Here is a 13256-nt window from a genome sequence, read left to right as displayed (position 1 = left end):
ATTTCTGCTCTGATTGTCAGGAGGGGGGAAATCAGGGTTTAACCAGTCCAAAACTCCTGTGGTCTGAGCCAGGCTTAAAACTGGAAAGATACAGAAAGGTGACGTGGGATTATTTTTTATGGAACATTTCTTATTCACTTTTTATCCCGAAAGCCAATTATACATGACTTGAAGTTGGATATTTCTGACACGGACAAAAAAAAATCCTTCCTGTTGAGTTATCAGTACAAACAATGAACCACTGTGCTGGAACATTCTGGTTTGTTGAGTAAAAGACTAATGGGAGCAAAGTTGACTACGAGGCCTAGAGAGCGTTGTCGTCAATAAGTATTTTCAGCAGCTTGAATCAGTTCACTGGATCGGTTTGGGGTGAATTCAGTGTTTCAGTTATGGTGAAGTATTTTGCACAACATAGAGGAAGGAAAGACACAACCCTTTAGTATTGCTGTGTGTCTGAGTGGAGGAACATTTACTTCATCACTGAACTATGAGATTAAATGTACAGAAACGAATGGTCCAGATTGCTACTCTACAAATTTAACCAAGGGGCAGGAAGTATGAACCCTGCACAACCATACCACTGGGTGTTGAGTTGGTGTTGTTGATGATGGCTTGGTTGGGTCCCTTCTGAACAGCATGAACGCTCCTCCTCCTGCCTCCACGCTGCCTTCACCAGAGCTCATTCTTAGCCCCTCAATATAGCTGACCTTTGAGGTTAGCGATGTTCCCTCTCTGTCTCCAGCCAAGATGCTGCTGCCACCCCCTGTTGATGTATCACTGTCAAGGCTTTCAGTGGAACCTTTCTGGCCTGCTCTGCTGCAAATTCTCCAAGCGGAGGAATCTACTTGGTCTCCTTTAAAGGAGAGTCCGCTGTCCTCGTCCGTCCTTGATGGGCTCACGTGTTTATCGTCTTGTCCAGCCAGAATGAGGTGACCTTCAACGTGGCCCTGGATCTGACCACCCATCCCAGCCATCACCCCCTCTCCCGCCTCTCCCTCCAGGCTTCCTCCTCCCCCTCCAGGCCCAGAGCTGGTCAAGGCTCCGTACATCCCAGCTGACTTGTCTCGTTGTCGGCCTCTCTGGCTCCTGGAGCCTCCTGCCCTGCCCTGACTGGCTCCCGCCCCCAGACTGAGCTCTGTTGTCAGGGATGCGCTGTCTGCAGACAGGCCTCCAACACTCCATGAGGCAGACTGTGTCTGCTCTGTGGAACTGTTCAGCAGCCTGGGAGATAAAGAAAGAGACAGGTTAAGTGTCTCCACAACTCACTTCAAAGTCTGCCGTGGCACAAACACAACAAAAGACGCAATGCTCCACTAATTTCTCTAGCCTTCAACCAGGTTTTATTCTGATGTAAAACTTTTAAAGAACAACTATTTGTTTATATGCATGCATTAATATTCAGTACAACAACCATTCATTAACACTGAGTTTGTGTTCATTCTGGACCTTAAATAAACAGCAAATTCAACAAGAAAATTGCAACTTGCTTCGTAAACACCAAGTGACCAGAGCTTGTGATAACATTTCTTTTGTCAAACTTCTACCACAAATCCAATGGTTCTTTGGTAGCTACATGTAATACCAACAGTCAAGAGGGAGCACTATGGGCAAAACACTGTGACTGAAGAATGAAGTATTGATATGAAACATATGTTTACAGTTAAAAAATGTGTCTATGTAATATAATTAATGTAAAACCTTGGCTTGAGAATGATCCATTCATTAACATTGACTTATTTCTCTTATTCTAATGTCTTGAGCTTTCTGTTTTACATCCCGTCATGCCTTGTCTCAAACCCTAATCTGTGGAAATAACAGGTGACAAAATAATACAAAAAGTATTCCGAGTACCTGTGAAGATTGAGACTCATATTGTACAGGGCAAACCAGGACTCTCGTAGGCGCTTAATGTCTCGCAGAATGTGGACCTGTCCATCCTCTGAGGTCCTCTCCAAAACCCCCTGACCCTGGACCTCCATCTGCTGCAGCTGGAGCTCCTTCTCAGGAAACTCTCCAAGTGCTCTCTGTGGACGAGGACAATGCAGCACATTAGTAGATGCGGTGGTGAGAGAGAGGAGACCAACAGCTACTGAGAGTGAACTTCATATGGTGTGTACAAGTGGTTTTCAAAACGTGTCCAAAATGACACGTGATACATTATTTTCAGTCACAGCCCATCTTCACTAATGTCATATGTCTGTCTGTAGTCCAGCTGTTTGTCTATTAACCAAGTAACAATCCAGCTCTCAGCTTAGCCGATAGTACACAGTAGATGGCTTCATACACATTTTGGGTTTGAGGTCTGGTTTGAAATTAAATCTTTATGGCAACAGTTTCTCAAAATCTCTTCTACTTGATGTACCAATATCTAGCACATGGGTCTCCACCAAGAAGCGTGTGAGCTACCCGTTACTAAGTGGCTCATTAAAGGTTCAGAGCATCTTTTAAAAAAGGTACTTTGTAAACCTGTTCCAATTTCTATCCAATCAAATTCACAGACTCCTGACACAAAGTGAACATTTGTCAATCAGCTGTCAATTCAACGAGTTTCGTTACTTTCAGGGTTGGTTTAATCAGTGACGGAGTAACAATAGGCGATGTGAGTGTGCACACCAGATTTGACAATTTTTAAATTAATGTATGAGTCTCATTTGCTGTGTAAGCGTGTTAAAAGATCTATCAAATTACACCAAGGGGTTTAATCACATACTTCAGGAACTACACATTCATGTTTAATGCTGACTCAGCTGTGACGATTCAGACAGTCACAGATTGTTGAATGCAGCTTTGCAAATCTCATTCTATCACTGCTGGATAAGAAAGAAGAGACACATCATTTTCTGTCTGTGGTGAAGTGCACAGCTGTTTAATGATCAAACACAATGAACCAACAGTGTGTCTTTACTGGAATGGATGTCTCCTCTCTGGTACACTCCAGGTGTCTGTTTTAGGCTGATAAGAGGGGTGCTACTTTTTTTGATTCCTAAAAAGGAAACTTTTCTGCACACAGAGACAAACATTTGATATCCGTGGAACAGCTTTAAGAAGGGCAGTGCTCCTGAACAGGAAGACAATGCTCTGAGTTAATGAAATGCATTGGCGAAGAATCTCGACCCGCAGGTCGATAGGCAGGTCATTCAGTGTAACAAAGAACACTGTAATTATAAAGAGTCTCTGAGGTATTCCCATTAACATTCATGGTCAATGCCAGCACTAAGGTCGCTGTGAGCTGCTGTCCGTGCTTTTACAGAGAACAATACATGATAATAATATGAAATGAAAAGGGGATTTCAATGAATTCATGAGTTTATCCATCATGAACCCCAACACCTGCAGGTCTGGATTTCCACTCTACAAGCAACACTTAAGTGCCTCAAGGCTCCTACTTAACCATGAATCATGCTGCCTGTAGAGAGAAGCAGACTGTAGACCTCTCCTCTCTATCATGAGGAAACTATACTTATATGGTGTTTTATTAGGGCTGCACCAAATGACGATTATGGTGGAATATCCCGATGATGATATTACCTGTGATAAACAAAAAGATATTGAAGTGTACTCAGTTCATGACTCAGACTTGCACAGTACCTAGTGCTTGTTATTTTTACTCTGTTTGTGACTTGAGGAGTTCATTCATGTCCAAACTGAAACCCTACTATTGACTACCACTTTACTGAACATTTCTTTTCTGCTGCAATGCCTGTGTCTCTCGCTCGACCACACACTCCCTATGCACTTGGCTAATTGTATTCACTGGACGAATATAACTTTTTACTGGCCACAGGCCATCGGGAAATCCTAATTATAACGTCAAAAGTTCTGTGTGATTGGCCAGAGCGTTAACGGTATGATGCGTATCAGACAAAACAGACAGAATGTAATTGAAACATTGTTACTATATTCAAAGTGCAATATTGCAATCTTTTGTGATGGGTTTATCGCTCAAGTTATAATAATAATGCACCGTAATGAAACACACTCGCATGTTGGTCAGGCAGGCACGGCACAGAAGGAATGTTCCGCCATGGAAATTAGACCCAGAGTTTACTAGAAAAATCCTAATACCAGTAACAGTTCAGACGAGCGTTTTGGCAAGTGAAGCGCTACAGTTTGAGACGGGGCTATCACTTGAACATTTTTTATTTAAACTATTCAGCAAGAATTACAAAAGTGAAAATATGACTGCATGCTTTGTGAAACTCATTCTGAAATAAATAACGTCACTTTTTTGACACGTAATATCTCGCATTCTGTCTTCATAACACAAACAAAGTCAAAACAAACAAATGACATGACAAACAAACAAATCGCACAGAAAAAAAATGAATGTGTACAATCTTACATGTTCCCTACAAAATCCTAGTACTGAAATAAACCCTGAAATAAATAAAGAGAGATAGATGTGAGGTGCCATCCTGTGGGCTCACCACCTGCGGGAGGAACCGCTGGGGTCGGGTGCGCTGCCCCATGGGTGGTGTGTCATGGGGGCCAGTGAAGGCCAGGAACCTCGACGGACCAGACCCGGGCGGCAAAGGCTGGCTCTGGGGACGTGGAATGTCACCTCTCTGTGGGGGAAGGAGCCGGAGCTTGTGCGGGAGGTGGAACGCTACCAGTTAGATCTGGTGGGGCTTACCTCTACGCACTGCATCGGTTCTGGAACCGTACTCCTGGATAGGGGTTGGACTCTTTTCTTCTCTGGAGTTGCCCAGGGTGTGTGGCGCCAGGCGGGTGTGGGGATACTCACAAATCCCTGGCTGAGTGCCGCTGCGTCGGAGTTTACCCCGGTGGACGAGAGGGTCGCCTCCCTACGCCTGCGGGTTATGGGGGGGAAAACTCTGACTGTTGTCTGTGCATATGCACCGAACAACAGTTCAGAGTATTCAGCCTTCTTAGAGACTCTGACTGGAGTCCTGTATGGGGCTCCAGTGGGGGACTCCATAGTTCTGCTGGGGGATTTCAACGTGCACGTGGGCAAAGATGGGGATACCTGGAGAGGCGTGATTGGGAGGAACGGCCTCCCTGATCTAAATCCGAGCGGTCGTTTGTTGTTGGACTTCTGTGCTAGTCATGGATTGTCCATAACGAACACCATGTTCGAGCATAAGGATGTTCATAAGTGTACGTGGTACCAGAGCACCCTAGGCCGAAGGTCGATGATCGATTTTGTTATCGTATCATCGGACCTGAGGCCGTATGTTTTGGACACTCTGGTGAAGAGAGGGGCGGAGCTGTCAACTGATCACCATCTGGTTGTGAGTTGGGTCAGAGGGTGGGGGAAAACTCTGGACAGACCTGGTAAGCCCAAACGGGTAGTGCGGGCAAACTGGGAACGTCTGGTGGAGGCCCCTGTCCGGGAGATCTTCAACTCACACCTCCGGCGGAGCTTTTCTAGCATCCCTGTGGAGGTTGGGGGCATTGAACAGGAATGGACGATGTTCAAAGCTTCTATTGCCAAAGCTACGGCGATGAGCTGTGGTCTCAAGGTCTTAGGTGCCTCAAGGGGCGGTAACCCTCAAACACCGTGGTGGACACCGGTGGTCAGGGAAGCCGTCCGACTGAAGAAAGAGGCCTTCCGGGATATGTTATCCCGGAGGACTCCTGAGGCAGTTGCAAGGTACCGACAGACCCGAAGGGCTACAGCCGCTGCCGTGAAGGAGGCAAAGCAGCGGGTGTGGGAGGAGTTCGGAGTAGCCATGGAGAAGGACTTTCGGTCGGCACCAAGGTGTTTCTGGAAAACCATCCGGAACCTCAGGAGGGGGAAACGGTGAAACATCCAAGCTGTATACAGTAAGGATGGGACTCTGTTGACTTCAACTGAGGGGGTAATAGGGCGGTGGAAGGAGCACTTTGAGGAACTCCTGAATCCGACTAATACGCCCTCTATGGTAGAGGCAGAGCTGGAGGCTGATGGGGGAGCATCATCAATTTCCCTGGTGGAAGTCACTGAGGTAGTCAAACAACTCCACAGTGGCAAAGCCACAGGGATTGATGAGATCCGTCCAGAAATGCTGAAGGCACTGGGTGTGGAGGGGCTGTCTTGGATGACACGTCTCTTCAACATTGTGTGGAGGTCTGGGACGGTGCCTAGGAAGTGGCAGACCGGGGTGGTGGTTCCCCTGTTCAAAAAGGGGGACCAGAGGGTGTGTGCCAATTACCGCGGCATCACACTACTTAGCCTCCCTGGTAAAGTCCAAGGTGCTGGAAAGGAGGGTTCGGCCGATAGCCGAACCTCGGATTGAAGAGGAACAATGCGGTTTCCGTCCTGGCTGTGGAACAACGGACCAGCTCTTCACTCTCGCAAGGATCCTGGAGGGGGCTTGGGAATACGCCCATCCGGTCTACATGTGTTTTGTGGACCTGGAAAAGGCGTATGACCGGGTCCCCCGGGAGATACTGAGGGAGGTGCTGCGGGAGTATGGGGAGAGGGGGCCACTTCTGGGGGCCATCCAATCCCTGTATGCCCAAAGCGAGAGCTGTGTCCGGGTTCTCGGCAGTAAGTCGGACTCGTTTCCGGTGAGGGTTGGCCTCCGCCAGGGCTGCGCTTTGTCACCAATCCTGTTTGTGGTATTCATGGACAGGATATCGAGGCGTAGTCGTGGGGAGGAGTGTTTACAGTTCGGTGGGCTGAGGATTGCATCGCTGCTGTTTGCAGATGATTTGGTCCTGATGTCTTCATCAGGCTGTGACCTCCAGCACATACTGGATCGGTTCGCAGCCGAGTGTAAAGCGCTTGGGATGAGGATCAGCACCTCTAAATCTGAGGCCATGGTTCTCAGCAGGAAACCGGTGGATTGCCCACTCCAGGTAGGGAATGAGTCCTTACCCCAAGTGAAGGAGTTCAAGTACCTCGGGGTCTTGTTCGCAAGTGAGGGAACAATGGAATGTGCAGCTGGGGCGGAATTGCAGTCGCTCTACTGCACCGTTGTGACGAAAAGAGAGCTGAGCCACGAGGCAAAGCTCTCTATCTACCGGCCAATCTTCGTTCCTACCCTCACCTATGGTCATGTGGACTGGGTCATGACCGAAAGAATTAGATCGCGGGTACAAACGGCCGAAATGGGTTTCCTCAGGAGGGTGGCTGGCATCTCCCTTAGAGATAGGGTGAGAAGTTCGGTCATCCGTGAGGGACTCGGAGTAGAGCCGCTGCTCCTTTGCGTGGAAAGGAGCCAGTTGAGGTGGTTCGGCCATCTGGTAAGGATGCCACCTGGGCGCCTCCCTAGGGAGGTGTTCCAGGCACGACCAGCTGGGAGGAGACCCCGAGGGAGGCCCAGGACCAGGTGGAGGGACTATATCTCCAAACTGGCCTGGGAGCGCCTCGGGATCCCCCAGTCAGAGCTGGCTGATGTGGCTCGGGAAAGGGAAGTTTGGGGTCCCCTGCTGGAGCTGTTGCCCCCGCGACCCGATCCCGGATAAGCAGTTGAAGATGCAATGAGATGAAGATGCAATGAGATGAGATGTGAGGTGCAAGAACACACACACACACACACACACACACACACACACACCTGAGCTTCGTGCTGGCGGCCCTCTACGCTCCACTCCCCTGAGGGGCTGTAGAAGGACTCCAGCTTCTGCTTCATGATCATCAGCCACTTCTCTACATTCAGCAGGCTGTCGTGGAAGCTCTCATGGTCTGCGATGCTCTCCTCGCTCTTGTGCACCTTCACCTGCAAACACAAGAAAGAGGTCAGCTGGTCAGTCAGTGGTCTTGAAAAAAAGCTTGAAAATCCATGCGATGCATTGGCAACATCTGTAACATCTGTCATTATGTAAAAAGTAACTTTGCATTCCATTAATGTTTTACAGCTCAACTGCTACGACACCAATATCAATCCTTCATCCTTCATTCAGCAATCCTTCATTCAGCATTCCAAGTATTGTTCTTCGAATCTTTATTGTTGGAATGCTGATTCAGCATTCCAAGTATTGTTCTTCGAATCTTTATTGTTGGAATGCTGATTCAGCATTCCAAGTATTGTTCTTCAAATCTTTATTCAGTGTGGCTTTGTGGCACAAGGCAGTATTATGCCAAAGCACACTGACTGTAATCCTGCGGGCTTATTCAGTGTGGCTTTGTGGCACAAGGCAGTAATACTGCCTGTGCCAAAGCACACTGACTGTAATCCTGCGGGCTTATTGTTGGAATGCTGATTCAGCATTCCAAGTATTGTTGTCCTAATCTTTATTAGGCTCTGCACTCTCCCTGTTTGCATCCTACCTGACGGGTCGATCCTACCAGGTGACCTGGAGGGGGGCCGTGTCGGAACCACGCATGCTGACTACAGGGGTTCCGCAAGGGTCAGTTCTGGGCCCCCTTCTCTTCTCGCTCTACACAACATCTCTGGGTTCTGTTATTCGCTCGCATGACTTCTCCTACCATTGTTATGCGGATGACACCCAGCTGGTCTTGTCATTTCCCCCCGGTGACACCCAAGTGGAGACGCGCATCGCTGCGTGTTTGGCTGACATCTCGAAGTGGATGACGACACACCACCTCAAGCTCAACCTAGACAAAACTGAGCTACTGTTCCTCTCGGGGAAGGGTTGCCCGCACCGGGACCTGTCCATCACCATTGATGATACCGTGGTGACGCCAACTCGGACTGCGAGGAACCTGGGTGTGACCCTGGATGACCAACTGTCATTCTCGGCAAACATTTCATCCGTTACACGCTCCTGCAGATTCCTGCTGTACAACATCAGGAGGATTCGTCCCTTCCTGACTGACGAGACGGCGCAGGTTCTCATCCAGGCTCTTGTCATCTCCCGCCTGGACTACTGCAACTCTCTACTTGCCGGAGCCCCGGCGTCAGCCATCAGACCTCTGGAGCTTGTCCAGAAAGCCGTAGCTCGCCTGGTGTTCAATCGCCCCAAGTTCTCCCACACAACTTCCTTTCTCCGTTCTCTACACTGGCTACCTGTAAGAGCTTGCATCCAGTTTAAGACTCTGGTGCTAGCCTACAGGGCTGTGAAAGGAACAGCTCCTTCCTATCTCCAGGCCATGGTCAAGCCTTACACCCCCGCCCGACCACTTCGCTCTGCTGCCTCGGGGCGATTGGTTGCCCCGTCGCTCAGAGGTCCTGGCAGCCGATCGACCCGGTCACGGCTGTTTTCTGTCCTGGCCCCACAGTGGTGGAATGAACTTCCAACTGACGTCAGGACAGCGGAGTCGCTGCCCATCTTTCGGCGCAGGCTGAAAACCCACCTCTTCAGGAAGTGCTACCCTGAGCCTTCCACTTAGCGCTTATTGTTTTCATACTAGCTTGTTGCACTTATTGTATTCGTATTACTTATAGCACTAACTGTTTTTATTGTTTCTGTACGGTACTTTGGCTCTGAGTTATGCTCTGCTTCATGCTCTTAGATGCTTGTTTGGAAAAGGAAATGTACTTATGACTTCTGGTGACTAGTAGTTCTTTTGATTACCAATGTTGAATGCACTTATTGTAAGTCGCTTTGGATAAAAGCGTCTGCTAAATGACTGTAATGTAATGTAATGTAATGTAATTTGTTGGAATGCTGATTCAGCATTCCAAGTATTGTTATTCTAATCTTTATTGTTGGAATGCTGATTCAGCATTCCAAGTATTGTTCTTCGAATCTTTATTGTTGAAATGCTGATTCAGCATTCCAAGTATTGTTCTTCGAATCTTTATTCTTCAACTATTTCTTCCGTCCCCCGTATTTTGGCACTTAATAACTTCCACATTTCTTAAGCTACAGAGACCGTTCAACTATGTACATGTTCAGCTTTTTCAGGAGAGGGGTGCTATGTCTCATAATATTTCTAGTCTTTCAACTTTTTGAATTATTAAGCGTTTTGCAACCTATTTTTTGAATGGGATGTCTATGGAGAATATTTTTAAATCCTCTTAAACTTCTTCAACTTTCAGATCCTTCTACTTCCTCATACTTTCAGCTACAAACACCATTTAAACTTTCAAATGTTGAGAAAACCCTGATCAATGATTGTATGTTATAATCATTTTGATATCTTTTACACTTTTTGAATAGTAGCATTTTTGCTTATATGAGTTTTTCAGTCCTTTTCTGCTTTTATAATGGGTGTGTATTGCGCAGCTTAGAGTGCGTGATGTCACCGCTAGAGTGAAGAGGAGCTTGAGATTCCTGTGAAAAAAATATTTGTCTTTTGCGACTGACTCCTCAATTTTCACTCTACATGCATAATTTTTGGATGGAAAAGTAGCTAATCTTGTCCTTGTCGTAGACATATGACTGTGGAATCCCACAGGTTTACACATTTGGCACAAAAGCCTTTACTTGAGAGGAAAACCAACTTTCTCCACCATAGACCCCAATGTTAAAACGTACTTCAAAAAAGTTTTGCACAGACAACCGTACCCCATTTCTAAATCGCCCTTGAAGCCAATTTTTTTTACACTACAGACACAATTTTGGCATGATCTGTTCTTCAACTCATCCTCCCTCTCCAGTATTAATATTGGAGCAATAGGGGCTATGGTTATTGGGTTTTGGGGGTTTTGTTTGACAGGTGTTTTCCAGTTTTTTTCTCATGAAAAGGCGGCCAGGCTCACAGGTGTTCGTGCTTGAGCTAATTACTAATGTTTATAAACACACAGACTCACAGACTCTCCAACTGCTGCGTCGTCACCATAGGAACCAATGACACACACACACACACACACACACACACACACACACACACACACACACACACAGACACTTTCTCTGTCTTTCTGTCTCTCTCTACACACTCAGGACATATAACTGTCTGTCTGCCTGTCTCACTCAATCACTCAGTACATATAACTGTCTGTCTGCCTGTCTCTCTCTCCTAATCACTCAGTCAATGTAACTGTCTGTCTGCCTGTCTCTCTCTCCCACACAGTCAGTCCATCTGACTGTCTGTCTGCCTGTCTCTCTCTCCCACTCACTCAGTACATATAACTGTCTGTCTGCTCTTCTCACTCAATCCAGATGACTGTCCGTCCACCTGTCTCACTCACTCACTCAGTACATATAACTGTCTGTCTGCCTGTCTCACTCACTCAGTTCATATAACTGTCTGTTTGCCTGTCTCACTCACTCACTCAGTTCATATAACTGTCTGTCTGCCTGTCTCTCTCTCCCACACACTCAGTCCATCTGACTGTCTGTCTGCCTGTCTCTCTCTCCCACTCACTCAGTACATATAATTGTCTGTCTGTCTCTCTCTCCCACACACTCAGTCCATCTAACTGTCTGTCTGCCTGTCTCTCTCTCCCACTCACTCAGTCCATCTAACTGTCGGTCTGCCTGTCTCTCTCCCACTCAGTACATATAACTGTCTGTCGGCTCTTCTCATTCAATCCAGATGACTGTCTGTCCTCCTGTCTCCCTCACTCACTCAGTACATATAACTGTCTGTCTGCCTGTCTCACTCACTCACTCACTCAGTTCATATAACTGTCTGTCTGCCTGTCTCTCTCTACCACACACTCAGTTCATCAAACTGTCTGTCTGCCTGTCTCTCTCTTCCACACACTCAGTCCATCTAACTGTCTGTCTGTCTGTCTCTCTCTCCCACACACTCAGTCCATCTAACTGTCTGTCTGCCTGTCTCTCTCTCCCACACACTCAGTCCATCTAACTGTCTGTCTGCCTGTCTCTCTCTCCCACTCACTCAGTACATATAACTGTCTGTCTGCCTGTCTAACTCACTCAGTACAAATAACTGTCTGTCTGCCTGTCTCACTCAGTACAAATAACTGTCTGTCTGCCTTTCTCACTCTCTCACACTCATTCATTCAGTCTCTCTATCTCTGTCTTCCTGTCATTCTGTGTTTCTCTCTCTGTCTTTCTTTCTGTCTCTCCCTCTCTCCCTCTGGCTCTCTCTCTCTGCTACCACTACTGCTGCTATTCATGCTACTACCAGTACCAATACTACTACAGCTATTAGTACGATTGCTACTAGTACTAATGCTACTGCTATCACTTCAAATACTGCCATTACTATTACTACTTCTTCTACTACTACTACTGTTATATTAAATACTACGACCACTACTACAGCTATTACTACGACTACTGATACTACTACTTATACTGCTTCTTCTAATTACTAATACTTATACTACTAATAATACTTCTACTACAACTACAACTTCTACTACTACAAATATCACTACTGCTGACATTTTTTAAGCCACAGAAGCTGTTCGAATATCAAAATATTCAGCTTTTTCAGGAGAGGGGTGATATTTTTCATATTTGTAATCTTTAAACTTTTTGAATTATTAAGCTTTTTGCAATTTGTTTTGAATGGGATATCTATGGAGAAAATCTTCAAATCCTGTTAAACTTCTTCAACTTTCAAAGCCTTCTTTCTCATACTTTCAGCTACAGACACCATAGTTAGACGTTTCAACTAGAAGGGTTTTCAGCAGTGCAGTTTAAATGCTTTCGAGCTTCAACATTTTTCAGACTGGTAGTCTCTCATTTCTGTATTTTCAGCAATGTTTTTGCAATTCATTTCAGCTTTCAGCATTCCAACGCATTTTCAGCAGGAAATGCATTTTCTAGTTGTTGGAATGCTGATTCATTCATTCATTGTTGGAATGCTGATTCAGCATTCCAAGTATTGTTATCCTAATCTTTATTCTTCAACTATTTCTTCCGTACGTATTTTGGCACTTAATAACTTCCACATTTCTTAAGCTACAGAAACCGTTCAAATATGAAAATGTTCAGCTTTTTCAAGAGAGGGGTGCTATGTCTTTTTATGTTTCTAATCTTTCAACTTTTTTAATTATTAAGCATTTTGCAATTTTTTTTTGAATGGGATGTCTATGGAGAAACTTTTCAAATCCTCTTAAACTTGTTCAACTTTCAGATCATTCTACTTCCTCATACTTTCAGCTACAGACACCATTTAAACTTTCAAATGTTGAGAAAACACTGATCAATGATTGTATGTTATAATCATTTTGATATCTTTTATACTTTTTGAGCTGTAGTAATTTTGCTTTTATGTGTTTTTCAGTCCTTTTCTGCTTTTATAATGGGTGTGTATTGCGCAGCTTAGAGTGCGTGATGTCATCGCTAGAGTGAAGAAAAGCCTGAGATTTCTGTGAAAAAAATATTTGTCTTTTGCGACTGACTCCTCAATTTTCACTCTACATGCATAATTTTTGGATGGAAACGTAGCTAATCTTGTCCTTGTCGTAAACATATGACTGTGGAATCTCACAGATTTACACATTTGGCACAAAAGCCTTTACTTGAGAGGAAAACCA

At 45.8% G+C, this 13256-nt stretch overlaps 1 protein-coding gene across 1 annotated transcript in view; it reads right to left on the bottom strand.

Annotated features, from left to right (window-relative positions):
• The window catches only part of syne3 (spectrin repeat containing, nuclear envelope family member 3), a 75208-nt gene that overhangs the window by 26203 nt on the left and 35749 nt on the right, over positions 1 to 13256 (bottom strand). Inside the window, exons 12-14 of the mRNA XM_068717782.1 lie at positions 7506 to 7667; positions 1852 to 2024; positions 579 to 1221 (exon numbers count right to left, since the gene is read on the bottom strand). Of these exons, the coding sequence (XP_068573883.1) occupies positions 579 to 1221; positions 1852 to 2024; positions 7506 to 7667 (978 nt within the window). The remainder of the gene's footprint in view (positions 1 to 578; positions 1222 to 1851; positions 2025 to 7505; positions 7668 to 13256) is intronic.

The sequence above is a fragment of the Cebidichthys violaceus genome, unplaced genomic scaffold (assembly GCF_023349555.1).
Source record: "Cebidichthys violaceus isolate CVI_PGR_0920_01 unplaced genomic scaffold, fCebVio1.0.p SCAF_22, whole genome shotgun sequence".
In the NCBI taxonomy this organism is placed as follows: domain Eukaryota; kingdom Metazoa; phylum Chordata; class Actinopteri; order Perciformes; family Stichaeidae; genus Cebidichthys; species Cebidichthys violaceus.
Note: the sequence above shows the minus strand (reverse complement) of the source record. Positions and strands in the feature narration are given on the sequence as shown.